The 26,420-nt window shown below is 52.7% G+C and overlaps 1 protein-coding gene across 1 annotated transcript in view; it reads left to right on the top strand.

Annotated features, from left to right (window-relative positions):
• KIF5C (kinesin family member 5C) overlaps positions 1-26,092 on the top strand; it is a 148,399-nt gene extending 122,307 nt beyond the window's left edge. Inside the window, exons 21-26 of the mRNA XM_025431833.3 lie at positions 158-218; positions 4,790-4,861; positions 6,996-7,100; positions 8,925-9,141; positions 10,160-10,272; positions 22,244-26,092. Of these exons, the coding sequence (XP_025287618.1) occupies positions 158-218; positions 4,790-4,861; positions 6,996-7,100; positions 8,925-9,141; positions 10,160-10,266 (562 nt within the window). The 3' untranslated portion in view covers positions 10,267-10,272; positions 22,244-26,092. The remainder of the gene's footprint in view (positions 1-157; positions 219-4,789; positions 4,862-6,995; positions 7,101-8,924; positions 9,142-10,159; positions 10,273-22,243) is intronic.
• Positions 26,093-26,420: the final 328 nt, after the last annotated feature.

Genomic DNA, 26,420 nt, shown 5'->3' on the forward strand with positions numbered 1-26,420 from the left:
GATTCCTCAATATTCTGGTTGGGTTGGGCCAATGTAGAAATACTCAGAGCCTATTTGTGTGAATTGGCTGGCTTTGTCGATTAATCCATAGGTGCAGATGGAATCTGGAAATCTCTGATGCCCGTTTGGTGGTTCATGATTCCTTTTTATTTTTTAGATTGCTCAACGATAAGAGGGAACAGGCCAGAGAGGACCTCAAAGGGCTGGAGGAGACAGTGGTACGTCAGCATGTTTCCCAACTCGTTTTAGTCCCAAAGACCCGATTAGTTTGTGATTTGTTGACTTTGTAACTTGACGTGTGCCCACCTTTCTCACATACCATTTTCGATAAAATATTTAGGCAAATACCATATATTTAGACAGTAAGACAAATGCGGATATTTAGACGCTCCATTTAGACAAAATATCCTGTGGAAAGGTGAAAAAGGTGAGAATTGTAGAATTTATTCCTCAGCTCTTGACACCATGACTATCAGTCTGTGTCCATCCATCCATCCATCCATCCATCCATCCATCTACCCATCTGTCTGTCTATCCACCCATGCTTAGTGCTATAACCCTGGAGGCCCTGAGTGAGAATTAAACTGACTTGCAAATCAATGCCTGAAACTTAACATACTTTGCACATTGCGACTTATTTCCATTCAGCATCCAAGGGCACTTACTAAGGACCGGTGTTCTTCTAGGTGCTCGCCTTGTTATCAATAAATGACAAAGATAAGACCCTGGCCCTTGTGAACCTTGCCTTCAGCCAGGGGTAGGGGAACAGACAGTGCACAGTAAGGAAGGAAATCATGACCTCCATTACATGGTCCTAGAAAACGCAGAGGTCCCACGAGGAGGTGAAGTTTGAGCAGGGACTTGAAGCGGGTGAAAGAGCAAGCCGTGGGGAGGCCTGGGGAGAGGGTCTTCCAAGCACAGGCCCGGAGGTGAGACGATGGTTGGTGGGTTGAGGACCAGCAGGAAAGTCAGTGATGCGGGGAGGAGACAAGAGGTTGGCACAGAAGTGTCAGGGCAAGAGCAGTTGTAGGGCAAGTAGGGCCTTGAGACCTGCAGGGTTTGGGCACAAGACAGATCAGAAGGGCTCATGTGAAATCCTGCTTGATTTTCTCCATCCAGCATCTGAGTTCATTAGGTTTGTCTGCCCTGGTTGATGTCCATGTCAGCTGCTCGGAGGGCCCTCGAGAGCCCTTCAAAGCACCACACAGCCTGTGTTTGAAGACAGACCCAACAGAGCCTCTCAATTTGGTGAAAACATGTCCAGTCATTTCACATGACAAAACAACGGATATTATTTAGATACAGCCGTACACTTTTTTTTAAGGTTGATTTATTTAGAGAGAGAGAATACGTGCAGCATGCATGAACGTGAGCAGGGAGGGGCACAGGGAGAGAGGATCCCAAGCAGATGCCATGCAGAATGGCGAGCAGCACAGGGGGCTGAGCCGAGACCAAGAGCCGGCCACTTAACCGACTGGGCCACCCGGCTGCCCTGACACAGTCGTACGTCTGATTCCATTCACGTGTTGTGTGAGTTCATGTGGGACTGTGCGTGTCTCCAAGAGCCTGGTTGACCCCAGGCTGTATGGGCCGATGGGTGCCCGGGGCTGGGCCTGATTGTGCACCCCGTTTCCTGGGCTGACGTTAGCTGCCCCTCAAAGCCAGGTGGAGGGACGGAGGGCACTGTCCAGCCAGGACAGAAGTAAGATGATTGTGGCCCAGAGGGTCTCGGGCCTTTCCAACAGGGTGGAGAAGGTGGCGGATGGCCGGCTGGCTCTAGGGGACGCGGAAATGAAGCCATGAAGTTGCCCATCTATGTCTATTTTTACGGGAGAAGTGATACTCACAGTTATAGATGATTCTAAAAATTCAGAAAATACTGAACTTCAAAATGTTACCATATTCCCACTAGCCAGAGATAAGGGACCTTCCACCACAGGACTCCCCTCACTCAGCTCCCTGCCCGTCCTTGCCCTCCTGCAGATGCTCTCACGCTCGCGCTCCCACTCCGTGCAGTCACTTGTCCTCTCGTGCACTCTGGCACACTCACAGCACACGCGGGCCGCAGGCCCTCCCTCACACCCGCAGGTGCTCGCTTCCATGTTGGGTGCCTGGCCCCTCCCACCTGCACACGCACCCAAGGACAGACCCACTGACACACTGGCTCCCTTTCTCTCTCTTGCTCTCAGCTCACCACTCACACATCCTAGTTCAAACCCCCAGATGGGAACCCCACAGCATGTGTCCTTTTCACTGAAGATGTACGTGTTCTGTAGGAACAGGCTCACAGCCCTTGGCTGACCTGACCTGAGCTCTCCGTAGCTCAAGGCCTCTTCTGGCTTCTGGAGTATCTGGGCGGGATGGGATGGGAGCAGGGGCGGTGGGATGTGGAAGCTGCCGTCCAGGGGTTGACGTTGGAAGATGTGCAGGTGTCTTGGGGCCCAAGGCAGCCATCTCGCTTCAACGGGATCCTTTGGGCTCTGGGGCTGGACTCTCCTGCTGTGTTAATGGGCCTTGTGTTTTCACCTCTCTGGTGTCCCCCTTGCTGTCCCCTGTGACAGGAAGCTGAGCCTTTACACAGCGGGCAGCAGCCTGTGACAGGGAAGGTTTCAGGGCAGGGAGTCAGGTCGGCTGGAAATGATCTTGTGCAGGAAGGTTCATTGCTGCAGGAAGCCGACGGTAGCTGCCTGCGCTTAAACACGCAGCTTGCAAACTGTTTTAAAGGTGGTTTTTTTTTTTTTTTTTTATGATAGTCACAGAGAGAAAGAGAGAGAGAGAGAGAGAGAGGCAGAGACATAGGCAGAGGAGAAGCAGGCTCCATGCACCAGGAGCCCGACTGTGGGATTCGATCCCGGGTCTCCAGGATCGCGCCCTGGGCCAAAGGCAGGCGCCAAACTGCTGCACCACCAGGGATCCCTGTTTTAAAGGTTTTTAACCACCTCTCCTGAACTGTTGAATTCACCTGAGAACAAACACAAATGAGATAAAGCTGCCAAGCTCAGGACTCCATAGTATGTGGTACTTAGGCCCCGAGGACAAGGGACCTGTGCTTCTCTTCTCCTTTCCCTCTGGTGTGGTGGCTTTTTTTATGGAAAATGTCTACTGTGGTTACAGTTCAATCAGGAATAAAATCCCTGAAGCAGGAGAGAGAAAGTGCGAGAACATGCAGAGCCGGGGATGGGGGCCGCGATCCTTGGGCAGGGACCTAGACGGCACGTCCGCCTACGTGTGAGCGCTGAGCTGCAGCCCTGCACCTGCCCTGGAAGGTGGCTAAGCCCCGGACAGGTACCGTGTGCACTGGACCCGCAGTAACAGGCCGGTTGCCTTCCTGCAGAAAGTCCATTGCCTCATCCGAGGAAGCAGTTGACTTTAGGTGCTTCTTATTTCAACACAGGATTGCAGACTTGGACCTGGCGACAAGACGTTAAATTAACGTAGAGCTTTTATTCCAAGAAACTCCGTGTTTTCATGGCTGTATATAGCCTGTTTCCTTTTCCTACGAGCACCTGGGAGCTGCATCCCGTGACATTCTGTATTAAGAGTTGGTCAACTTAGACAAATTGAGAAGTAGAAATGCAAGTTTATCTCTCTCCTTTGTGGGAAAACGACTTGCGGGAAACTAACCGACGTAAATGCGTGGAGACTTGAACGGGAGGAACTGTTTTGGTTTTCTCGTCTTGTTAACAGAGCTCATCAGGTTTGACTCAGAGTCTTGTCTTTGTGGTCTAATTCCTAAGGGTTCATTTGTAGAAAAATAGCTCAGAATGAAAAAAAAAAAAAAAGCCCCCGAGAAGCTAATTACAATACGACAATATCGTGCCCACAAAGGGGAACAACAAAAGCCAACCGAAGAAATGGCCATCAAATAAGGTGCATCAATAAGTTAAGCCTAGCTGATGTTCACTGAGCACATAGCGTGTGCCAGGAGCTGTTGTAAGAGTTGTGTGAGGATTTTTACATTTAATCTTGACAACAACCGTGAGGCAACTGGTGTATTTATCCTCCTGTTACGAATAAGGAAACTGAGGCACAGGAAGGTTTGGTAGGTTGCCCAGGATTGCGTGGGTGCAAGGGCCACCACCTGCCTCACCCAGGAGCTCAGTGATGGAAAGCAAAGGCGATGACCCCGGGCCAGAGGGGGGTGCAGAGACCTGAAACACGTCGGCCTGCCAGGCTGGGAGAGGTTGTGGGTAACGTCCCACTAAACTTGATGGGGTTGTTGTGTAACATGTACGTAATAAATTACAGGGAAAAAGAATCCATTCTGGTACAACACAGCCAGCTAGGGAATTTCCATGAGAGACCTTGTTAACCGGAGTAGTTGAGAGTGAAAAAGTTCTGTTTAGAACGCCACTGACGGGGGCACCTGGGTGGCTCAGCCGTGAAGGGTGCGCCTTGGGGCCCCGGTCGTGATCCCAGAGTGCGGGTCGGGCTCCCTGCTCAGCGGGGAGCCTGCTTCTCCCTCTTCTCCCTGCTTGTGCCCCCTCATCCCCTTGTTATCTCTGCCTCTCTCTCAATAAATCTTTAAAAAAAAAAAAAGAACACGGCTAACCATAGGCTCTGTTCTCGTTTACAGTTCAGGGTTTGCGTTCCCAGTCCCTGCCCCTCAGGGCACCTTCGAGGGGTGGACACGTGGGGGCGCGGCGGGGCCTGGGCGCTGGGCCCCCGGGCAGGTGGGAGTGGTCTGGGTCATCAGGGGCAGCCGCACGGGGCGGTCCGGGGCCCGATCGGTCCCTAATTCAAGGTGTCTCCCCCGCTCCAGTGGCGTCTTAACCATCTTCTCTTCCAGTCTCGGGAACTGCAGACTCTGCATAACCTCCGGAAACTCTTCGTCCAGGACCTGACTGCCCGGGTTAAAAAGGTGAGTTCCGTTTTGTGTGAACAGGACTGAGAAAGAAAAGAAAAGACAGACAGAAAGAATCATTTTCAGTTGAAAGGCTACGTGCTCAAATTGGCGCTGGTTGTGGTTAAAAATTAATTACTTCGTGCCAGAAAATGTATTAAAAGAATGTACTGGAGGCAAAAAAAAGAAAAAAAAATACTTGGGGATATTTTTCCATCTGCTTTTCTCCTTCTCTCCCTGGCCTTTCATTTCAAATGAGCACATACCTGTCTGGCCGCAGCGTGAAAGCTGCCGTGAGTGATGCGGGGGAAACCCAGGGGGTGTCGCCAGGCAGTGTCGCCCCGGAGCGTGCTGCGCGGCGCCAGAAACCCGGAGAAATCGAGGCGGGAGGCCCCGTTTGCCTGTGAACAGGCCGTTCAGGGACGGGGTCCGAGTAGGCGAAGCACGTGGACACGCGTCGTGTTCGCTCCTCCTGGCAACCGCGTTCAGGTTCTGTTCTCTCTTGGTGGGGGGAGGCTCGGAGGCCCAGTAACTTGACCGAGGTCACACGCTGGAAGAGCTGGGGGTCCTGCGACTTCCGAACCCGGGCCTCACACCGTGATCTCGGGGGGGGGCCGGGTAGCGAATCCCAGAGCAGCTTGCAGAAGTTTCAGGAAGGAGGAAGGGGTGGAGGCGGCCGGGGAACTGCTCTTTAAACATGTGGACGTGTAGTAGGACGGAAGGAAGATGTGTTTCAAAGTGTGCGTGTGTGTGTGTGTGTGTCTGCACACCTGTGTGCATGCGTGTGAAGGAGCCAGGGGGAAGAGGCGAAATAGATTTTGAACAAACGAGGAGGGGATTGACGGAGTCCGAGCGAGAGGGCAGTGCCAGCTGCGTAGGCGGAGGGGTCAGGCTTGGAAGCGGCGGTTTCCAGAAGTCGAGATGGACACATTTGCAGGAGAACACGGGCCGGTGGGAAGGTGCATCCGAGGACTTTATCTTCTCAGCTGATGTGGAGGCTCTGTCCTCGATGGAGAAGGAGGGGAGAGAATGGACAGCCTCGGCCTAGGGGGGCCCCGCAGGCATTAGTCCGGGAGGTGTGTGTCCCCAACTCAAGGTCGGAGCGTGCCCTGGCCGTGGCCCCTGACGGCGTGGTCCTAGTCAATTTGGAGGCCTGGAAATGACAATAAGGAAAGGTGGAGAGTGAAAGGAGAGTTTGAGGCCTGGATGGCAGTGGTGGGGCAGGTAGGTAGTGACCCCGGTTATCAAGATGGAAATGACCCTCAGGCCTGGGCCAGGTAGGAGGGAGAGGCCAGAGCAGAGGGGCCAGAGAGCGAGACCTGTGGAGGTGATGGCAAGAACTGGAGAAGCCCTGTCGGGGGGAGGAGGGTCCGGGGGAGCTAAGGCCAGGCTTCCCTTCCCTGATTTTTTGATCCGAGACTCTCAAGGGAAGCCCTACTAGACCAGGGGCTCTCGGAGTGTGGTTCTGCCCCAGGAGGGTGGCACGTTCTCTCCTGACCTGACAGTTTTCCTCCCTCCCGAGACCTGATGACTTCCGAGAGCTTGTCTAGCAGCACAGCGCCCGGAGGCAGTGACGTGCTTGAGACGGATGCGTTACGTGATTTCACGGGATTGGAAGCCGAGGGACGGACGAGCAGAGGCCACTGGGACTTCCCAGTGGACCACAGGCCCTCGCCCCTCGCCCGCAGCTTGCCTTATCTCAGCCGGGATGTTTGAAATCAAATTTAGGTCTTGGGTTTATGTTTTCACACTGGTTCCTTTTAATGAATTTTGGAACCGCTCCTTTTGAAAAGTCAAGTCTGTTTACCCACCTGCCAGGGAGAGGTTAAATTTCACAGAGAGAACTAATCTGTATCTCTCAAAGGAAGATTGGAAGTTCTGTTTCGTTCTGTTTTTTCTCTATTTCTCTAGACTATAATGCTCGCCACACCCTTGACCCCAACCAACCGAGGGAGTTCATTGGGAAGGTCAATGAGCCTCCGCTATTAGAACCTCTCTTGAGTTTTGCTCTCAGAATAGCCTTTGGTGGGGTCGGGGTGGTTTTTTTTTTTTTTTTTTTTTTGAAGAAGAATAATGAATGTTGTCCAGCTTCTGCTGGGACTGTGGGCGGGCTGCGTGCAGACCTGCCCACTGACCCCTCGTGTTGGTGCAGAGCGTGGAGCTGGACAGCGATGACGGAGGGGGCAGTGCTGCCCAGAAGCAGAAAATTTCCTTCCTGGAGAATAACCTGGAGCAGCTCACAAAGGTTCACAAACAGGTAAGAGAGTCGTGCCGGCTTCCTCTGCTTCTCGTACTCTCCTGGAAAGAAGCCCCCGCTACACTTGGCCACAGTCCCGGGAGACGGCTCTGACCGTAGAGGTAAAAGGACCCAACGTCACCAGGGGACGTTAGTGCCAGAGGGGTCCTTGGAGTCCTTCATTTAGTCTTCAGTGATTTTCCCTTATATGTAAACGTCTTTTATCGAAGCCAGATAGAAGGAGCAGAGTTTGAGCTCCTGGGGTTTGGGAAGCGGGGTGTTCAGAACCCTGCCGTCCCATCCTGCGTCCAGTCCCAGCCGCAGACCCACAGGCTGCGCAGAATGCAAAGGGGATACCACCGAGCTGATTCAGGTCCCTTATTTTTGCAGATGAGGAAACAGAGCAGGAGAGGAAGTGACCTGCCTCGCCTCCTCTCGGCCCCGTCGCCCTGTTTCTCGGGCATCCTATTTCTTGGGCACCGTCTCTGGTTCTTGTGATGCTCCGGAGTTTATGTAGAGGGGCAGCAAAGGGCATGGCCAGACCTGCTGGTGATCTAGGCAGTTGTTGGTCTCCTTTCTGTATAAATAGTGGAATGTTCCTGTTTCCCCTAAATCCTAAAGATTTATAATGTGATAAAAACGGTCCAACTTGTTGGACCTCGTGGTGAGGGGATGTGTCTCTCTTGGGCCTAAGTTCCCTTCAGCAGTGACCGAGGATGGCATTTTCCCCCAAAGGCTGGCAGGTTCAATCAACATGGTGGCAGTGATTCAAGCAAGTTATCAATGGGAAATACATAAGCAGAAACTGCAGTGTCTGAGTTGCAGTTAGTGAATTTCTAATTCATGAATTATTCATGAATTCAGTGGGTGTTTATTGAAAACCTGCTCTCTGCCCGGCACTGGAGCTGGTGCCCGGGATACGGGGGTAAGGAATGCAGGTGTGGACTCGGGGTAGGTTACCTTAGTTCAGCACTTTCTGATTTTCAAGACTTTTCTGGATCCACTGGGATTCACACAATGGTCCTCTTATATACGCTCCCTTTTTATGGGTGAGAAACCTGAGACGCGTAGAGGTTGGAGGACTTACCAAGTCAGATGTCAGGAAATAACAGAGCCGGCTCTTGAGCCAGGGCAAACCTGTTGCTGCTGCTGCTGCTTTTCTTTTTTTTAATAATAATTTTTAAAAATTGCTTCACTTTTTAAAAATTTGTATTTATTCATTTTTTAGATTCCATAATTAACATACAGTGCTGTATTATTTTCGGGGATACAATATATCAGTTGAGCAGTTCTCTACATTACTCAGTGCTCATCCCCATGTAGGTGTCCTCTTAATCCCCGTCATCCACCCCCCCCAGCCGCCAGTCTGCGGCCAAACCACCCCGAACACGCCCAGCCTCACCTATTGCTTCTTAACTGAGGGTCTTAGGTAGTGAGACAAGGAGCAGTATCCCAGTTTAGCGTGGGTCCAAGCCACCTGCGGGTGTAGACCACGTGTGGTGCACGCGGGGAGGCCTGCGGAGAGCTCCGGAACATGCACGCCGGTACCTGGTGCTCCCGAACTTGCATCACAGGGCTCAGCTTGCACCTGCTAGTGCCCGCGTAGCCAGCGGCCCTCACCCTGGGTCCCCCACCCACGCAAACCCCAGAGGAAGCAAATCCTGCCCAAGCCGGAAAGCTTCCTGGGGCTGGAAGTGGCTTTGCACTCCAGCCCGCACCCCTCCGCACTTGCTTGCACACGTGAGCCCGTGTGGCCCCGTGTCGTGGGTCCACGGCCTTGCCAGAGCCTGGGGGCGCCGCTCGTCGCTGCCCTCCTGTAAGTGCCCCCGTGTGCTGTCCCCGCAGCTGGTCCGGGACAACGCAGACCTGCGCTGCGAGCTGCCCAAGCTGGAGAAGCGGCTGCGGGCCACGGCCGAGCGCGTCAAGGCGCTGGAGAGCGCGCTGAAGGAGGCCAAGGAGAACGCCATGCGGGACCGCAAGCGCTACCAGCAGGAGGTGGACCGCATCAAGGAAGCCGTTCGAGCCAAGAACATGGCCAGGAGGGCCCACTCGGCCCAGATCGGTACGTGCGCCGCCCGCGGCCCGGGTGCTGCATGGCCCGGTCCGGCAGCCTCCGCTTGCTCACCCTGCGGCCCGCACCGCCCTGCGCTCCCCGAGGCTGCTGGGCTGCGCGCACCAGGGCGGCCGCGGCTGTCGCTGAAGGCACCTGGCGTCGGGGCGTACGGTCCCCCATACCGGCCCCCTTGGCTGTTCCGCAGCGAGGCCCAAGGGCCCCTTCCATTCCGTACCAAGCAGAACACGAAGGGGCGGGATGTGGTCAGAAGCCTCCGGGGAAGCCGCGTGCAAGGGCACGTACGGAAGCACCTTGGGAGCCTCCGTGGGCAGGGTGGGGTCCAGGGTGGGGTCCAGCCTGGACGTCCAGCCCCTTCCAGACCTCGATCTGGGCATTTGGCTACGCAGAGAACGGGGGTGTAGCTGCTCAGTCCCAGTTCCCAGGATGGAGCCGCAGGCGGCAGAGGGATTTCGGAATGTTCTCTAAAGAGCTTTTTTCTTTTTAGATTGAAGTGCCTCCAACAACACGCGAGGTTGTTTCCCATCAGATACTGCCGTGCAAATGTTTTGTAAACCAACCTCATGTTTCTAGTTTTAAGATCATACCTTAGATTAATGTTGCATTGCATTCACTGGCTTTCATGCTCTTTGCAAATCTGGGAAACTAGGGACCTTCTTCTCCGAAAAAGCGCATCGTAGGCAGAGTTCTGCTCCAGTTTCAGGGGACGCACAGATGCCCTTGAAACCCAAGCGTTACCGGTAGATCTTTCTCGGATAAAACCGAAAGCCCTTCTGATTTTCCTCAGCCAGAGTTACAGTAGTTGGTGTAGAAGTTCTCCGTGTCCCCCCACGGCTGGGGGCGCTGGGTCAGCTGACGGTACGGTCGGGAGCGCAAACGGCCTGTTGTCACAAAGGCCCGGTGGCCCATGAGAGTCGGGCGTCGGGTTTCCACATGCGGCTGACCTGGGGGCACCTGGGGAGGGCCGCTCGAGCCCGTCTGAACCCTCTGTCCTTTCTGTCCGATCCAGCCAAGCCCATCCGCCCCGGACACTACCCGGCGTCATCTCCAACGGCTGTCCACGCCATCCGAGGGGGAGGAGGCGGCTCTTCGAACTCTGCTCACTACCAGAAATAAATACGAGTGAGTCCCCGGTGTCGGGTGGTTTCTGTGAGGGGCTGCCCTGGGGTGGACCCTCCGCGTGCATGTGTCCCTGCAGTCGTGGGCAGGTCACCTCCCTGGGACAGGCCCCAGCGCGTAGCTCACCCAGCCTCAAGCCCTCTAGAGCCTCGGGGTCTCCTAGCTGGGGCCACCTGGCTCTGGGGACCCTCCGGGGACGGATGAGGGCGTGGGAGTGATCCCCCTCGCTTCCTTTTGTCTGTGGGACTTCCCGGCGTAGCTGGCATGCAGAGGGGCATTACCTGTTTGTCAGCTGCTTTCGCCCAGAGTGGGCAGGTGTGGGTGGTCGCCGTAATTCTCAGGAACCGAATGCAAAGACAGAGCCACATACAGAAAGTCCTACTCTTCTAATTGCTACCCGAGCTCAACTGACGGGGCTTCTTAGCGTATCGAGGCGGGTCAGGGCCACGCTTTCCTTTGAGATGGCGGACTACGCGTCTCTTCACCTACAGTCACCTGCGTGATACTACCACACCGGCCAGCAAACAGACAAGACGTGGTGCACTTTACGAAAGAGAAGGAAGCAGGAGCGCAGACTGTTCCTTAGTACTTGAGATGGGGAAGAGAGGTTGCTGGGGGGCGGCCCGAGCGCTGTGTAGGGGAACTCCGGCCCTGAGCCAGTGACCTGTGGGTGCGAACGGTAGCTCCAAATGTTGCCCGTGGGCCCTGAGCCCTCACTAAGGGAGTAGCTTGCAGGCTGGGCAGGCGGGCCGCCTCAGGAGGGACCCGTTCCTCTCCCGTCTTTTGGGTCAAGGTAAGGGAGGTGGACGCGAGGGGCTGGAGCCCTGTCTCCGGGTCTATGACCGCGTGGCCAGGGTCGTGCACACACTGCCCAGGAGGAAGCTTGGTGGCTGCGCCCAGACAGCACGCCAGGGAGCAGGACGGCTACTGGCCAGGTCGGGGCAGGGAGGAGGGCCGAGGCAGCGCACTGGGCAGGCAACATGTCCACACCGTCTGCCGTATCCTGGAAGGGTGGGTGGGACAGCGTCTCGGCAGCGGGCCACCCCCTTCAGATCCGATCGCTTCCAATCACAAACACGATACTTTGGATGTTAGGAAATTGCTTGTGGCTGCATGCTGTTGGTGTTGGAGTGGGCACTTGGGGGGCCCTGCGGGGCACGTGGGGCAGCCTAGAGGAGAGAAGCTAGAGCAGCGGTTCTCGAACTCGGGCGGGCGTCGGTGTCCCAGGTGCCAGGGACGTCCGCTACTGCTTCGGGTAGCGTGGGGCCCGGCCAGGCGATTGGTCAGCCACCAAAGCTGAGACCTCTCCTCAAGTACCGTGGCCTACGTGGGACGGGCGCGCATCTCTCTGCGTGTTCGGGAAGCCGGAGGGTGGTCTGTCGGTGGCTAGGAGAGGGACTCTCCAGTGACAACACAAAGCTCGCCCTTTAAATTCAGACTCCCTGTGTCCTCAGCAGATCTCCTTCCTCGAGGTCACCTCGCCGACCTCCACTGTTCTGTCTCTCACGGTTGGCAAGCAGAGGGACGCCGGGGGAGGCACTAGCAGCTCTCCGAACTGATCCTCTTCCTTTAGTGGCCTTCCTGGAAGTCCACACGGTCCTGATGCCTGCAGCTCTCTGGCCAGATCGGAGGCTCGAGGCCCCGTCCAGCTGCAAGGGCGGCTGGAAGTGGCTTCTTGAACTAGGCACGTCCCTGCCCCGCAGAAGAGTGGTGTCCTGTGGCTGGAGACGAGGCGGTGATGTTGGGCCGGGCCACAGAACCTGTTCATCGAGGCCCGCTGTGCCGCGGTGTCATGACCGCAGCAGCACCTACATTACCCCGTTCGATGGAAGCACACGGAGAAGGGTCTGTGCTTGGCTCCCGGCAAGCTCTTAGTAACACCCTGGCCCAGGGGCTCTGGGTCCAGAGACCGCAGTGGGCAGCCGCTGTGCTCAGCAACCCCGCGCAGGCGTCAGACCCGCGTTTTGTGTGAGATCCCTACAGCCACGTGTTCCCTTCCCACCTTGAGCCTGACAAGCGGTGGGCCTGACTGATGGGACCACCCCCACCCCTCCTGGTGGTGCGTTGCTTTCTTTAACCTGAAGAGTCCTAAGTGGATTTGGTTATTCGATCTGCACTTGGAAGCTCCTGACCCACTGTATGCGCACCGGCACCTCCGGTAGCCCGGCGCCGTCCCCACATGGCAACTCCAACAGGGCCCCTTCCCAGTTACCCGGCCACCGGCCTGCTCTGGGTGGGAGACCTGGGTCGGGGGTTGGGTCTCCTACTCTTCGAGTTACTCACCCTCAGAGTCGCCTCCTATGTCTGCGAAATGGGGAGAATCCTTTCCCCGGGTCATTGGTTTTGAAAGGAAGACTAACTGAGGTCCGGCTTGGCAGATCACAGATGCTCCGTCAAAACGTCCCTGCTGTGTAGAGCGGCGCTACTCGCACACAGTAGGTGGTTGGCGAATGTTGGCTTCTGGTTTCCTTTCACTCCTAGTTGCTGCAAAATAGTTTCTAGTCCCTTTCTAGTCCCGCATTCTAACCACTGAGCGGGGAAGGCCCATGACTAAGCATCCTATGTGATGCTATGACCAGATATAAGGTGTTTTAAAGATATTATCATTTATTCATCTAAAGGTTTTTTTTTTTTAAGAGTTTACTTATTTATTCATGAGAAACAGAGAGAGAGGCAGAGACACAGGCAGAGGGAGAAGCAGGCTCCATGCGGGAAGCCCGACGTGGGACTCGATCCCAGGACCCTGGGGTCATGCCCTGGGCCGAAGGCAGATGCTCAACCGCTGAGCCCCCCAGGGATCCCTTCATCTAAAGGTTATGAAGAAGGATGTTGACTATTTTAAAGAAAAAGACCGGACATTTGTTTGGGGAGGTTAAAAAAAATGGATAGTAGCCAATGAAGTGGGAGATTGTGGTTGGAAGTGAGAAAATGCAAAATCATTTAAAAAAACCATTGAAAATGTGGATTCGTTGCTTAGTTGGGGTCAACCCCTTTTGAGATGATCCTTGTTGATCTTCGGGATGCTTGTTCTAAAGTGTCCGTCCTGGGCAGGAATGATCTCAGCTGCCCCTTCCCAGCCCTCTTGTTGAAGCCAGAGCAGCATATTCATACCTGGGCAGCACCTGGATGTCTTTGGGGTTGCTTTCCGCTTTGTTTTAGGTCTCAAGGACTCGAGTCACAATGAGTATTTTGGTTCATGCTCAATTTTCACAGTGACTGAAGGTGCTAACATGTGGAAATCAGAACTCCGGAAACCGCGGGCTTCTAGCTCAGCCAGTTCAAATCCCGGGGGGCTGCCACGGGGAGGGGAGCATCTTTTTCAAACCACAGAGCCGGACGCGGAGCCGTGCAGCGCAGCAAAGTACGGACGTGGGATAGGGAAGTGGGTTCCAGGCCCAGCTTGGCTTACTGCTGTGTGACGTTGGGCACGTCGCTGGATTTCTTCAACCCCAGTTTCGTCGTCTGCAAAATGGGGTCAGGCATGGGGAGGCTGCTCTGTATCATTTAACACCAGATGAGGCGAAGAAGGCTCTGTTCTTACGGGTGGTCGTCGTCTTGTGGGGAAGAAGGACCACAAATAAGCAAGGGAACTTCAGCTAGTGGTGTGCTTCTGAAAAAACAGCAGGTGAATGAGATGGAGACGGGACAACATTTAGAAGGGGGGGTGGCATCCGAGCTGAGCACTGGGTGGTGATGAGTACCAGCGGCGCAGTGACTGGGGAAGAGCGGCACGGACGCTGGCTGGAAGGTGCGGATGGCGGGCGTATTTGGGGGATCATAGGAGGGCTGATCGGGCCGGAGCCCAGAGAACAGAGACCTTCATCAGGGCAGTTGGGGAGGGAGGAGAGTGCAGTCTGGGCATGGGGGGCACTGGGGGCTCTGGCCTGGGAGTGGTGGGACCTGGTTCACACTGGGAAAGGCCACCCTGTGCTGGACCCCCATGGAAAGGATGGGGTGGGTGGGAGTCGGAGCGGGGGCTCCCCTTGAGCCTCGTGGGGAGCTCGATCGTGTCGGAGATGGGAGTACTGGGTGCCCCGGAGGAGCTGCGATCGGCCCAGAGCGCCATCGGAGGTGATGGGACGCAGAGTAGGAAGGGCCGGCGGCGGCCGGGGGGTGGATGGGTCCCCTGTCCTGCAGGAAGCAGGTTGGCGCCGAGGGAGGCAGGGACACGGATTGCAGGCTGGAGAGGAGATAAGGCGCAGAGCACACTCGAGGGCTTTTCAGGCCCCACATTTCATGAGAGGACATGGAAATACCTGGTGAGGCCGGTCTGCGGCCTGGGCTTCCCGTCCCCGCAGCGCTGCGGCCGCCCAGGGCCCACCAGAGGGCGCCGGCGGGGCACCGCGGCGGCCGGGCTGCGGCTCCCAGGCCTTGAGGCCCCGGCTCTTGGCTCCCCTGTGTTTGGACCAGGATTTCTCGGCTACGAAGAGTGAATAGGGTACTTTAGGGGATAAAGCTCTCATACTCAATTCATTTTATTATGATTAGGTATTCGCAAATCTACAATAGCACATACTTCGGGATCTTACACAACTAGCAAGTCAAAACGAATTTAGAAGTTAGATTGAAATGAACCATAAACCAAAATCAAATCACCAGCCTTAACAGAAGTTAATGAAAGATGGCTTTTCTCTGAAAATAAAGAGCTGGGTGCGATATGCCTCTGGTATGCGTTGCGGCTAGTGGAGTCTGGCGTTGTGGGGCTTGCCTGTGTTTCCTCCGTGTGTCCTGATGTGGCTCCCCCCCCCCCCCCCGCCCCGTTCTGTGTTACAGCCACTGTAGACGGCCGCCTGCTGGCTCAGTCGGTAGAGCATGTGAGTCTTGATCTTGGGGTCATAAATTTGAGCCCCATGCTGGGTGTAGAGATTACTTAAGAATAAACCTTTTTTTTTTTTTTTTTAAGATTTTATTTATTTATTCATGAGAGACACACAGAGAGAGGCGGAGACACAGGCAGAGGGAGAAGCAGGCCCCATGCAGGGAGCCCGATGCAGGACTCGATCCCAGGACCCCCATCCCGGGTCATGCCCTGAGCGGAACACAGATGCTCAACCACTGAGCCACCCAGGCGTCCCTAAAAGTAAAATCTTTAAAAAAGAAGAAAAGAAAAGCCCACTGCAGAATCACTGCACACCTTCAGGCCACTTTGTCTTCTTGCAGGTGGGACACATCATTGTCCTGTTGAGTCCAGCTTTAGTGGGAGGATGCTTAAGTTGCAAGGAGGAGTGTCCCCTTGGTCATAGCATTAAGTGTGTGTGGGGCTGAAGTTGCATGGGAATACTTGGTTGCAAGGTAGTCAGCAAGACAATCTAGACTATGCACTTTTTAAATTGAAGATATATTTATTAGAGAGAGAGAGAGAATGGCGGTGAGGGGGAGGGAGAGAGAGCAGCAGAGCCCCTGCTGAGCCCAGAGTCCCACACGGGGTTCCATCTCAGAACCCTGAGGTCATGACTTGGGGTGAAATCAGGAGTCAGATGCTTAAGCAGCTGAGCCACCAGGTGCCCCTAGAATATGCACATGTTAATGCTTCAGATTTTTGTGCAAAGAAAAATATAAAATTGAGAATACTATGAAATGCAGGCAAGCCCCAGGATGTCTCTTACTTTGTTGATGTAGATAAAGACTGATATTTTGAGGACTATACTTTTATTAAAAAACCACATATGTTAAATCTAGAAATCATACCCTATAACGTTTTGGGGACACCTGGGTGGCTCATTTGGTTGGGCGTCCAACTCTTGGTTTCGAGCTCAGGTCATAATCTCAGGGTCACGGAGTTGAGCCCCATGTCAGGCTCTGCGCTCAGCACGGAGTCTGCTTGTCCCTCTCCCTCTGCTCCTTTCTCTGTCTCTCTCTCTGTCTCAAATAAATAGAATCTTAAAATTTTGATAAACTGTGATAAAATATTTGGTAAAATCACAGTGGTAAAGCTAATAGGAACTCATTTGGCCTCTTAGAGAAGAAGCGATTCTGTGTCTGATTTCATGTTTTGAGGCATAAAGAAAACAGCCCTGGAGAAGCATGTCTGCAACTTAGAGCGGGGTCGCGTGGGTGGATGTAACTACGAAGAGCCATCAAAGCAGACTGTACTCTGTTACGATGTCCGTATCTCTGGTTTGTGACACTCGCAGGATCAGTGATAGTCCCGTGGGATGGACCTGTGTTCTTCAGATTTTACTCCTTTAAGACCTTTATTGTGAATGTATCTGTTAGTTGTTAGTAAAATAATGTCTTTAAATTCTTTTTTTTTTTTTTTAAGATTTTACTTATTTATTCATGAGAGACACACAGAGAGAGGCATAGACACAGGCAGAGGGAGAAGCAGGCTCCCTCTGGGGAGCCCCATGTGGGACTCGATCCCGGGACCCCAGGATCACACCTGGGCTGAAGGCAGGAGCTCAACCACTGAGCCACCCAGGGATCCCCAGAATGGAGTTTTCATTCTCACTCTTGACTACTAGAGCAACAAGACCCCTGAGAGTTCAGGCTTTAGGTTGTCCTTAGGCTCAGGCTAAGCTTCCCACACTGGCACTTCCTCGTTTATACTGTTTGCTTTTTAAAATCTCTATCTTTCCTTCTTGTTACTCTTCTCTCTGTCCCGAACACCTGGATCCAAACCATCTTGCATCGTTGGTGGGGTTCACTGTGACCATTCTCCTGGTTTTGATGCCCACTTAATTACAAATAAAAAATATCATATATACCTAAAATAGATGAGTTGACTTGTGCCCACAGCAGAAATGGGTTCAACCCCACATGGAGGGTGGGCAAGAAATTGCTTTTAAATTTGACCCTCTGAAGTAGTGAAGTCAGGAGGCCTCCTTTAGAGCAGGTCACATGGGATCCCTAAGCCACACACGTGGTCTACATCCGTGCCACTGGGCCGTTCAACTGCTATTACTGTTGGAAAATCCTAGTAATTAATGATTAAGTCACAAGAATGTGAATCGCCTCGTTGCAAGGGGACTCTTTGCCACAGGCAGGCTGAGTAGCTGGTGATTGTGGGTTCGGGCTTTGGAACGAGGCTGCCTGGGGTTGAATCGCAGCTTGGCCACTACTAGGCGAGCTACTTCATCTCTCTCTGCCTCCCCGTCCTTCGAAAATGTGCCCAGTGACTGCTCCTACGTACAGGGTGGCTGTGAGGATTAAGTGCATTAATACAGAGCACTTAGGCAGGTGCCTGGCACAGAGCGGGCACGCGGTGTTGGCCCGTGGTGACATTACGTCATCCTGCCTTCTACAGAGGCCAGGTGAACTGTTGAGATCACACAGCGTGTCTTTGGTGGATCCTGGACCATGACCTCTGATCCACTGTGCAGCCATTCCTGAAGTTTCTGGCCCTACAACCTTTTATAATCTTAAAAAGTATCGACACCAAAGAGCTTTTATATTCCTGGGTGTATGTCTTGATATGTTTTATATAATTGGTATAAATTGAAACAAAAATTTTAAATATCACTACTGCTAACATAAATGCCATGTTTAATGAAATGTGATATTTTCTAAGACAAACACTTAGCAAAATGGCATCACTTTGCAGTTTGGCAAATCGGTTTAATATTTTGCTTAATGGGTGACTCTGGATTCTCATACCTGTGCATTCTCTCAGCTGCAGTGTGTTCTTTTATTTATTTTTATTTTTTTGTTTTTAGAAGATTTTATTTATTTATTCATGAGAGACACAGGGAGAGAGAGAGGCAGAGCCACAGGCAGAGGAAGACGCAGGCTCCATGCAGGGAGGCTGACATGGGACTCGATCCCGAGTCTCCAGGATCATGACCTGAGCCTAAGTCGGGTGCTCAACCAACCGAGCCACCCGGGCACCTTCTTTGTCATAGGCTTGCTCTGAGGATTGAATGAGAGATGTGAAAGGAGAGTGGAAGGTCCTAGGAGAGCGTGTGGCCGTAATCAGGGTCGCACAGCATTAGCCGATGTTACGGTGGTTGTGGGGACAGGCCTAAAACGCATAGGCAAAGCGGGGCCCAGGGCAGGTGGACACTGTGGCACGGGACTCGGAAACCAGCATTGTGAGTTCAAAGGAAGCGATCATGACCTGGAAGGGCAGCGGTTGCACCAACGCGCCTGTGAGGTAGATTCGCTTCTCTTCAGCAGTGATACGTAAGGAGCAACAGGCAATTCCTACAACGTGGGCATTGAATCGTAGGAAGGCAAAAGAAAAGATAAAACTGTACTGTTTGGATTAAGCATAAACCCACTTGCAGGCAATTACAAAATCCGAAGTTTGGGGGGGAACATCTCTAAATACTTGCAAGTCTCTTGGATAATTAGCCTCTTTATTCAGCTAATTTCTCACTCCTTATAAAGAAAGGCGATTTTATTCCCTTCTGAGTCTGGTCACACGTTGTCACTCTGGAGTGCCATCTCCAGTTTGGCAGAGGCCCAGGGACAGCCTCCTAGCAGGTCACTCAGGCCACGACCGTGCTTTTAGGTGCGTAACGACTCTGAGCCATCTAAGGTCATCAACAGAACTGGGCTTTCTTTTTTAAAAGATTTTATGTATTTATTCCTGAGAGACACAGAGAGAGGCAGAGACCCAGGCAGAGGGAGAAGCAGGCTCCATGCAGGGAGGGAGCCCGATGTGGGACTCGATCCCGGGACCCCGGGCCACGCCCTGGGCCGGAGGCAGGCGCTCAGCCACTGAGCCTCCCGGGCGTCCCCAGACCTGGGTTTTCAATGGTCTCAGGCTTTGCCAGCTCCCGGGGTTGGCTCTGCGCTCAGAACCCTCAGAGGCGGTTTCTCCAGGAGTAACGCGTTGACCTATCCGTTCTCCCTCCTGAATTTATCGAGGAGATGCGCTTTCACCCAGCTGGGGGGCGGACGGGGCCTCCCGGTTGGCTCCTTCCTTAGGCCTGCTGGAGGGACTGCGCTGGCACAGGGCTGTAGAGATCTGTGCTCACGACGAAGAACCGCCTCCTTAGAACAAAGGGCCCGTGTTGGTGGCCTCCTTGCGTCCTCCTGCTGGAGGCGACTAAGCAGGCGGGGTCTGCTCGGTGGCTTCCTCCTCCTTCCCTGCGGTTCCCGGGACGGGCCGCATCTTGCACGTGGACGGCCGGGGGATGGCTGGGGGTGGCCAGGAGATGGCCGGGGATGGCCTGGAGATGGCCGGAGATGGCCGGGGATGGCCCGGAGATGGCCGGGGGATGGCTGGGGGATGGCCCGGAGATGGCCGGGGATGGCTGGGAGATGGCCCGGAGATGGCCCGGAGATGGCCCGGAGATGGCCGGGGGATGGCTGGGGGATGGCCCGGAGATGGCCGGAGATGGCCGGGGATGGCTGGGAGATGGCCGGGGATGGCCCGGAGATGGCCGGAGATGGCCGGGGATGGCCCGGAGATGGCCCGGAGATGGCCGGGGGATGGCCGGGGGATGGCTGGAGATGGCCTGGAGATGGCCGGGAGATGGCCCGGAGATGGTGGGAGATGGCCAGGATTGGCCGGAGATGGCCGGGGACGGCCAGAGATGGCTGGGGGATGGCCGGGGGATGGCCGGGGGATGGCCGGGGATGGCCAGGGGATGGCCGGGGATGGCCCAGGATGGCCAGGGATGGCCGGGAGATGGCCAGGAGATGGCCAGGGGATGGCCGGGAGATGGCCTGAGATGGCCGGGGATGGCCGGGGATGGCCGGAGATGGCCGGGAGATGGTGGCGGGAGATGGCCTGAGATGGCCGGGGATGGCCGGGGATGGCCGGAGACGCGACCGGAAGGCGGCCGGCCGAGATCTGACTTCACGGGCTTCGGGCGCAGCTGAGCCGCCCCGCGGAGGGGGTCTGCTCGAGGCACCTCCCCGGCTGCGGGCACCCCGAGGACCTCCTCCGAACCGGTGACCCGCAGCTGATCCTGAGGCCGCGGGCTTGGGAGAGGAAGCTGGGGGGGGGGGGGGCGCGAATGGGGATCCGAACGGTGGTGTTTGGAAAGCATCCCCCCCGCTGACTGGGTTTCAGCTCAAAATGAATTTAGAGGACCACTAGGAGCAGGCTCTGAGAGCTTTCATTTCTTGTCCTAATCATAAGCACAGGATCTCACCAGAAAGGCTGCACATGAAACCTGCTCTTCCCAGACCAAGTGGGAAAAATGAGAGCGGGAGACCAACTGCGAGAGGGTCCTGACTCTGGGGAACCAACGAAGGGCTGCAGAGGGGGACCGGGGGGCTGGGGGGCCGGGCACTGAGGGGGCGCCTGACGGCATGAGCACTGGGTGTTACACCATACGTTGGCAAATTGAATTTAAGTAAAATTTTTTTTTTTAGGGCGGCCCGGGTGGCTCAGCGGTTTAGCGCCGCCGTCAGCCCAGGGTATGACCCCGGGGTCCCGGGATCGAGTCCCACGTCGGGCTCCCCGCGTGGAGCCTGCTGCTCCCTCTGCCTGGGTCTCTGCTTCTCCGTGTGTGTCTTTCATGAATAAATAAATAAAGTCTTTAAAAATAAATTAATTAATTAAAAAAAAAAGATGCTCTTCCCATAGACAAATCTCCCTTTGACCTCTAAAACTGGCATGAATATTAACCATATAATGTGACTGAAGCCATTTTTAATCGAGCAGCTTCATACCTGTGAACACTTACGGCCTTGGAGCGAGAGATGGTAACTACCAAGTGAGCTGTCGGGGTATTTGTTTGTTTGCCTCAGGGAGGAGGTGTATTGCCTCTTTCTTCCTACACAGTTTCGGTTCTTCTTTTCCTCTTCTCCCCCCACCCACTTTGCTCTTACCTACTTTTCTAAACCCTTTCTACACCCTGAATTTTTCTATTTATCTATAATGTACATCCTTCTATTTATCTAAAATACGTGAGGCTGCTTACGATACTATAACACAGGGATCGGGAAAGAGAAGAGAAAAACCTTGAGGGGAGCATCGGAGCGGGAATCAGGTGGGGGTGTCTGCCACAGCTGAGCCCTGAACGGGGATCTGGGATGACGGCACGGTGCGTCAGGTCGTGCAGCTCCTTTTAAAATCCGACGGGCACTTGGGTTTCTCTTAGCGTGTGTCGTATTTCCGTGCCGGGCATTTGCCACGTTCCCCGAGGATGGGGCTCTACATCCTGCTGTTGCCCCCGCCGCGCGCCACCCGCCCAGCGGGCTCTGCACCGAACCTGTAGGAAGACCACAGACTGGCCAGGGCTTCCCGCTGGTGGGGGAAGCTGGACCTTTCGGTTCCTTCCTGAGAGGGGCTGTTCCTGGAGTTGGTCCGAAGGCGACAGAGGCCACTCGGGGCTGACCTCTGAGCCAGGACTCGCCCAGACTTCTGTCCTAGAGACCTGAGCATGACGGAATGGAGCTCCGGTGGGAAGCGGAGTGAAGCCAAAGGGATTGCCCTCGAGTAACTTCATCTGCCCAAGGAGGTGCAACTTCGGGTCCGGGGTGAGGGACCGTGTCTGACGTGCCTCAATCCCTGGCACGTGCAAGTGCCCGAGTACCCCTCGGGAGTGAGGAAACCAGCAGCGTCCATAGGCGCGGCCTTCTGGAGGAGACTCGCCAGGGCGACGGCAGCAAGCGGAGGCCGCACCGTCTAGGACGCCAGCCACTCGCCGCGTGTGGCCGCGGAGCCCTAGGAAGGCGGCCCAGTCCAAGTGGAGCTGTGCCGAAGGTATAAGTGTGCACACACGGCCAGCACTGTGGAAAAAAGACTAAGGTGCCTGCACAGCGCTGCTGTAATGAAGACTTCTCAGTATGGAATATGGATCGCATGTTGAAATGACAGTATATTGAATTTATTGGGTTAAATAAAATATATTATTAAAATTAACTTGCTTCTTCCCACTTTGTAACGTGACCACTTAAAAATCTAAAAAAAAAAAAAAATGAAATGTGTGGCTCACGTGGTATTTCTGTTGGGCAGCTCTGATATCCCAGCATATTTATCTAAATATTACTCCAGTTATTCCACATATCAAAACACCTCCCCGAGGAGTGAATTTCCACCGTGGGCTCTAACTCCTGTGTTCTCTCTCCACAGGTACGGCTCTCCACGTAGCATGTCAAGGACTACATTAATCACCAATTCCTTTATTTTTTTTCCCCCTCCTACACAGTTTCCATTTTCTTTTACACTTGCTTACCCAGCCATCTGCAGTACACCAGTTTCAGATATTTGAGCTGTGTAGAATCTGTGTGTGTACAGACGTGTGCTTGGACTTTCTTCCTCCTGAGAAATCTGACGCGGACGATTACGGAAGGAACCCGCTTACTCCTGGGAGCCAGCACCAGGGACTCGGCCGTTGGGTGGTCTCTGGGCGGTCCCTGGAGCCTCCTTTCTGGGTGGTGTGCTGTCCCGGCCAATGCCCACCCTCGGGTGCCGCGGAGACGGGGGATCATGCTCTGCTGCAACTGTCTGGTTTCCTGTAAAAAAAAAAAAAAAAAAGCAAAAAACAACACATGTTACTTTATATTTTTTAGGGAACAAAAATGCTGCTATAAGGTTTCAAAATTTTCATTCTGAACACTTTTCCGGAAAAAAAAAAAAAAAAAAAAACCAACCCCAAAGAAGCATTTCGAATACCCCGGTCACATCTTTGGATCTGTAAAATCCACCCTGTAGTAGGGCACCTGTTAATCTGACAGTAGCAATGTAGAGTTTGTCCGTTCGAACCCATCCACGTAGATGCAAAGAGTCATCAAGTTCGCCCGAGCTGCTTGCTCCTGAACCTCGGCGCCCCGCGCCCGCCAGCCCCGTGTGAACGTCCGTCCGTCCTTCCGAAGTGTAGACCGCCTGCCAAGCTGGATGAGTGGCCGGGGGCGGCCCCCTGCGCCCCCCTCCCTGGCCCCGCGCTTGCCCTGGGGGGCCTCCTGTAGGGCACCATCTGCAGCCTTGAGGGGTGCTGCGGTGAAGTCCAGGATCCCTCCAGCAGTTGGAAAAGGAAGCCCTGGGCCGGGGGAGGGAGGGAGGGACCCCGGTTTGTGCCTATGAGTAAGTTGTTTTAACCCTTCGTTGCTGAATGTTTGAGTTCTCTCTCTAGCATCAGATAGATTTCCTCGTCTTAGGCCGAATTAGAAGAAATCGGTATGGATGGATTTTTTTTTTTAATTTTTTTTTTTTTAACATTTAACTACTGGTGTCTTCAACACACGAATTTAAAGCTGAGTCAACTCTTAACTTCCAGTTGCGGATTTTAAAAAGGATTGATTTCCAAGCAGTGGAGTCCTCGGGGAAGCTGACTCGGATTCAGTTAAGCTGGTCTCGTGCGCTGCTACCAGCCTCGACGCGGCGGAGGGTCAGTGGGCGACCGCCAGGCCCGTCCTGTCGCTGCGCCTGCCCAGGACCCGGGAGCTGGCGCCGTCCCTGCTGCTGTCACCACTGAACGAAACGTCAGCCGGGGACACCTCGAGCTTTCTCTTCACCGTGTGAGTTGTAGAGCGAGCGAGCCAGCGTGTGTGCGTGTGTGTGTGCACGTGCATGTGTAAAGCACTGAGGACTGCGAATCCCAAACTTCTCTTGCATAAGATTCCCCTAACACAGCGAGGCTGCTTTGACTTAATTTATTTGTTAAATGTTGCACTTTGTTTATATGTGTTTTGCTTTTTGAGAGGAGCAAGGAGGCGACAAATGCTACTGAAGTATTTATTTCACAAAGATGACGGTTTTCCGCATTCATTTACACCTTAAACATTCTTTTGATTTTTCTCATGTTGCCAGCACTTGCCCGATAGAGCTGCTCGGTGGCTACCTGCCGCCCTGTAGAAGGGTCCTGGTAGGGCAGGTTTTGCAAACTTTATCAGGTAATAACATATGCCATAGATTATAATCTTGCTGTTAATATTGGCTCTGACTTTAGAAGCTGCGACGTTGGTCTTGGGGAGGATCGCCAATTAATAGTTGTCACACCACTGTTGTCTGTTACGCAACTGTATTCATGTGGAGATTGAACCAAGGTCAATAATTCTTTGCTTGTTACTTGATTGTCTTAAATTCTTTCCAAAGTAACTTTCCCCTGGGCACCCCTGTTCTGTTTTTTTTTTTTTTTCCCCTGTTCTGTTTCTGAAGAACTGCCTGACCCTTTGGTGTGTCAAAAAGAGCTACGTGCTTCACTTGTGGCTCCTTGTTTCTTGATCTCCACAAGGGATTCCTAAAATTCACACTACTTTTATTCACAGAGAAAGTTGGCTTCGAGGTCTCTTAAAGATGATTTTGCTACTTGCTGATCAGCCAGTCAGTTCACCTAGCTGCAGTCTTTATAGGACCTCTAAGCTGACTTTCCTACACTGTGACTAAAAAGTGGGCAGATTATTGGGATGGATTACACAGCACATTCCAGGGGATCCCTAAATATTACTTTATGTGATAAACTGATATCACGACCATATCCTCTGTAGGCCATTTTTTAAAAAGCCACATTTATGCAATTTTCATTTTTTAAAAAATTATGACTCCTTTTCATTTGTACTCTGAATATAAAAACCACACTTCAGAATGGCTGAGCCTATGATCACGTATTTGGTTGTGTGCTCCTTTTAGCTAGGAAGAGAGAGAATGAGTGCGTGTGTTTTTCCTCTGTGAAGAATTTTGTATCCTGCTACTTCTTGAAAGTTTACTTTTTTGATGCTGTAAGGGAATAGCCAGATGGTTTATACAGATAATCTCTACCTGCAGGATGGTGGATTGTTAAATTAGAGAAATACTGTTTGGGATATCAAGACTTATGGTTGGATTCAACTTAACCAATTGCATTTTTATAACGTAGTATATTCCTTCATTGACTGTATTATCAATTCATAAAGTGCTTTTAAAACCTAAAAAAGATTTATGGTTGGAGACTAAACTATATTAATGCCAAATGTGTTTTGGTCGATTACTAGAGCCTTCTGTACAAATGCATCACCTCTTCAAATGCTGTACAGTTTGCTTGTTTGAAGGGCAGGTAGTAGGGAGGTGAAGCGTGGGGTAACACTTAAAGGAAATAGTATCATGTGATTGCAAGAATTAGAATTCATAGAAATATTGGGATAAATGAAGAAATAAACATGTTTGTCTAGAATGTAGCACCTAGTGACTTTTTGATGCCCTGACTTGACATGAAGAAGTGCTATTTCTGTCCAAGGCCAGACCAAGCCATCACCAAGACTCATGGGGAATTATTGGTTCTCGTTTCCTAGAGGAATAACTAAAAACAAATAAAAGTCTTAACAGTCCCCCTCTTTGAAGCGTTTTTTTTTTTGTTTTTTTTTTTTTTTTTTTTTTTAGCAGGGCAGAAGACATTTAGAGTCTGGCTAGATGTCATGCTGGGGAAGTTTTTCACCAGAAGGGGGAGGATTTCACTTCATTGTCTCACCCTCAGCGAGCTAAAGGAAACATCATATAGTCTAATGTGGTTTCATTTAATACTAACAGTTTCGCCTTTCTAAAAGTATCAAATGAGGGCCAGGGAACTGCCCAAGGAAGCGCTGCTCCAGGAAGCTTGCTTACACATTTACATCTGGGTACCCGTTCTAAAGACTTCATCGTGTGCGGATGGAAGGGGACTGGGGCATCCTGTGGGGTTATACGTGTCTAGTTTGTAAAGTACGTAATGTGCACTGCAGATGTGTGTTCTCTGGGCTTGATGTATCTGTACAGTAGCTTTCATTAAAAATTTTGTGGACACACTTGTTTTGGTGATTTAAGGGGGAAGACGGGCATTTATACCAAGTAATGATGCTGTAATATATAGTACGTGTAACAGAAGGTCTGGAAGTAACCCTCCCCTGGCCCGTGGAAAAGTTTGGTTCTCCTCTAGGTTCTACAATGAAGATGTATGGATACTCTGGCGGCCTGCATGTTGTATAATTTGAAAAATACTAAGAGTGGAAAATAAAATGGAGTTAAACTTTGTCTCGTCTGGTTTTTCCTGAGTCATCCTAGGGCATTCTCATTTAAGGCCTCAAGGCCAGCGTTAGGATGAACCATTATTTTATTTATTTATTTATTTGTTTGTTTGTTTATTTCTCAAAAGAAGAGTTCATTTTAGTGGACAGCCGCTCAGACTTGAAGCAGGAGTAAAGTCAACCTTGACCTTTTTGCCCTCTACTTTGCCCGAATATCTATTTTTATTGTTTTTTTTTTTTTTTTTTTTTATTGAGGAACCAAGAGAACCTGACTTGTTCCTTCAGCGCTGAAAATGCTAGCAACTGATACAGGAAAGTGTCTTTTTTTTTTTTTT

Source organism: Canis lupus, chromosome 19 (genome assembly GCF_003254725.2).
Source record: "Canis lupus dingo isolate Sandy chromosome 19, ASM325472v2, whole genome shotgun sequence".
Taxonomy (NCBI): Eukaryota; Metazoa; Chordata; class Mammalia; order Carnivora; family Canidae; genus Canis; species Canis lupus.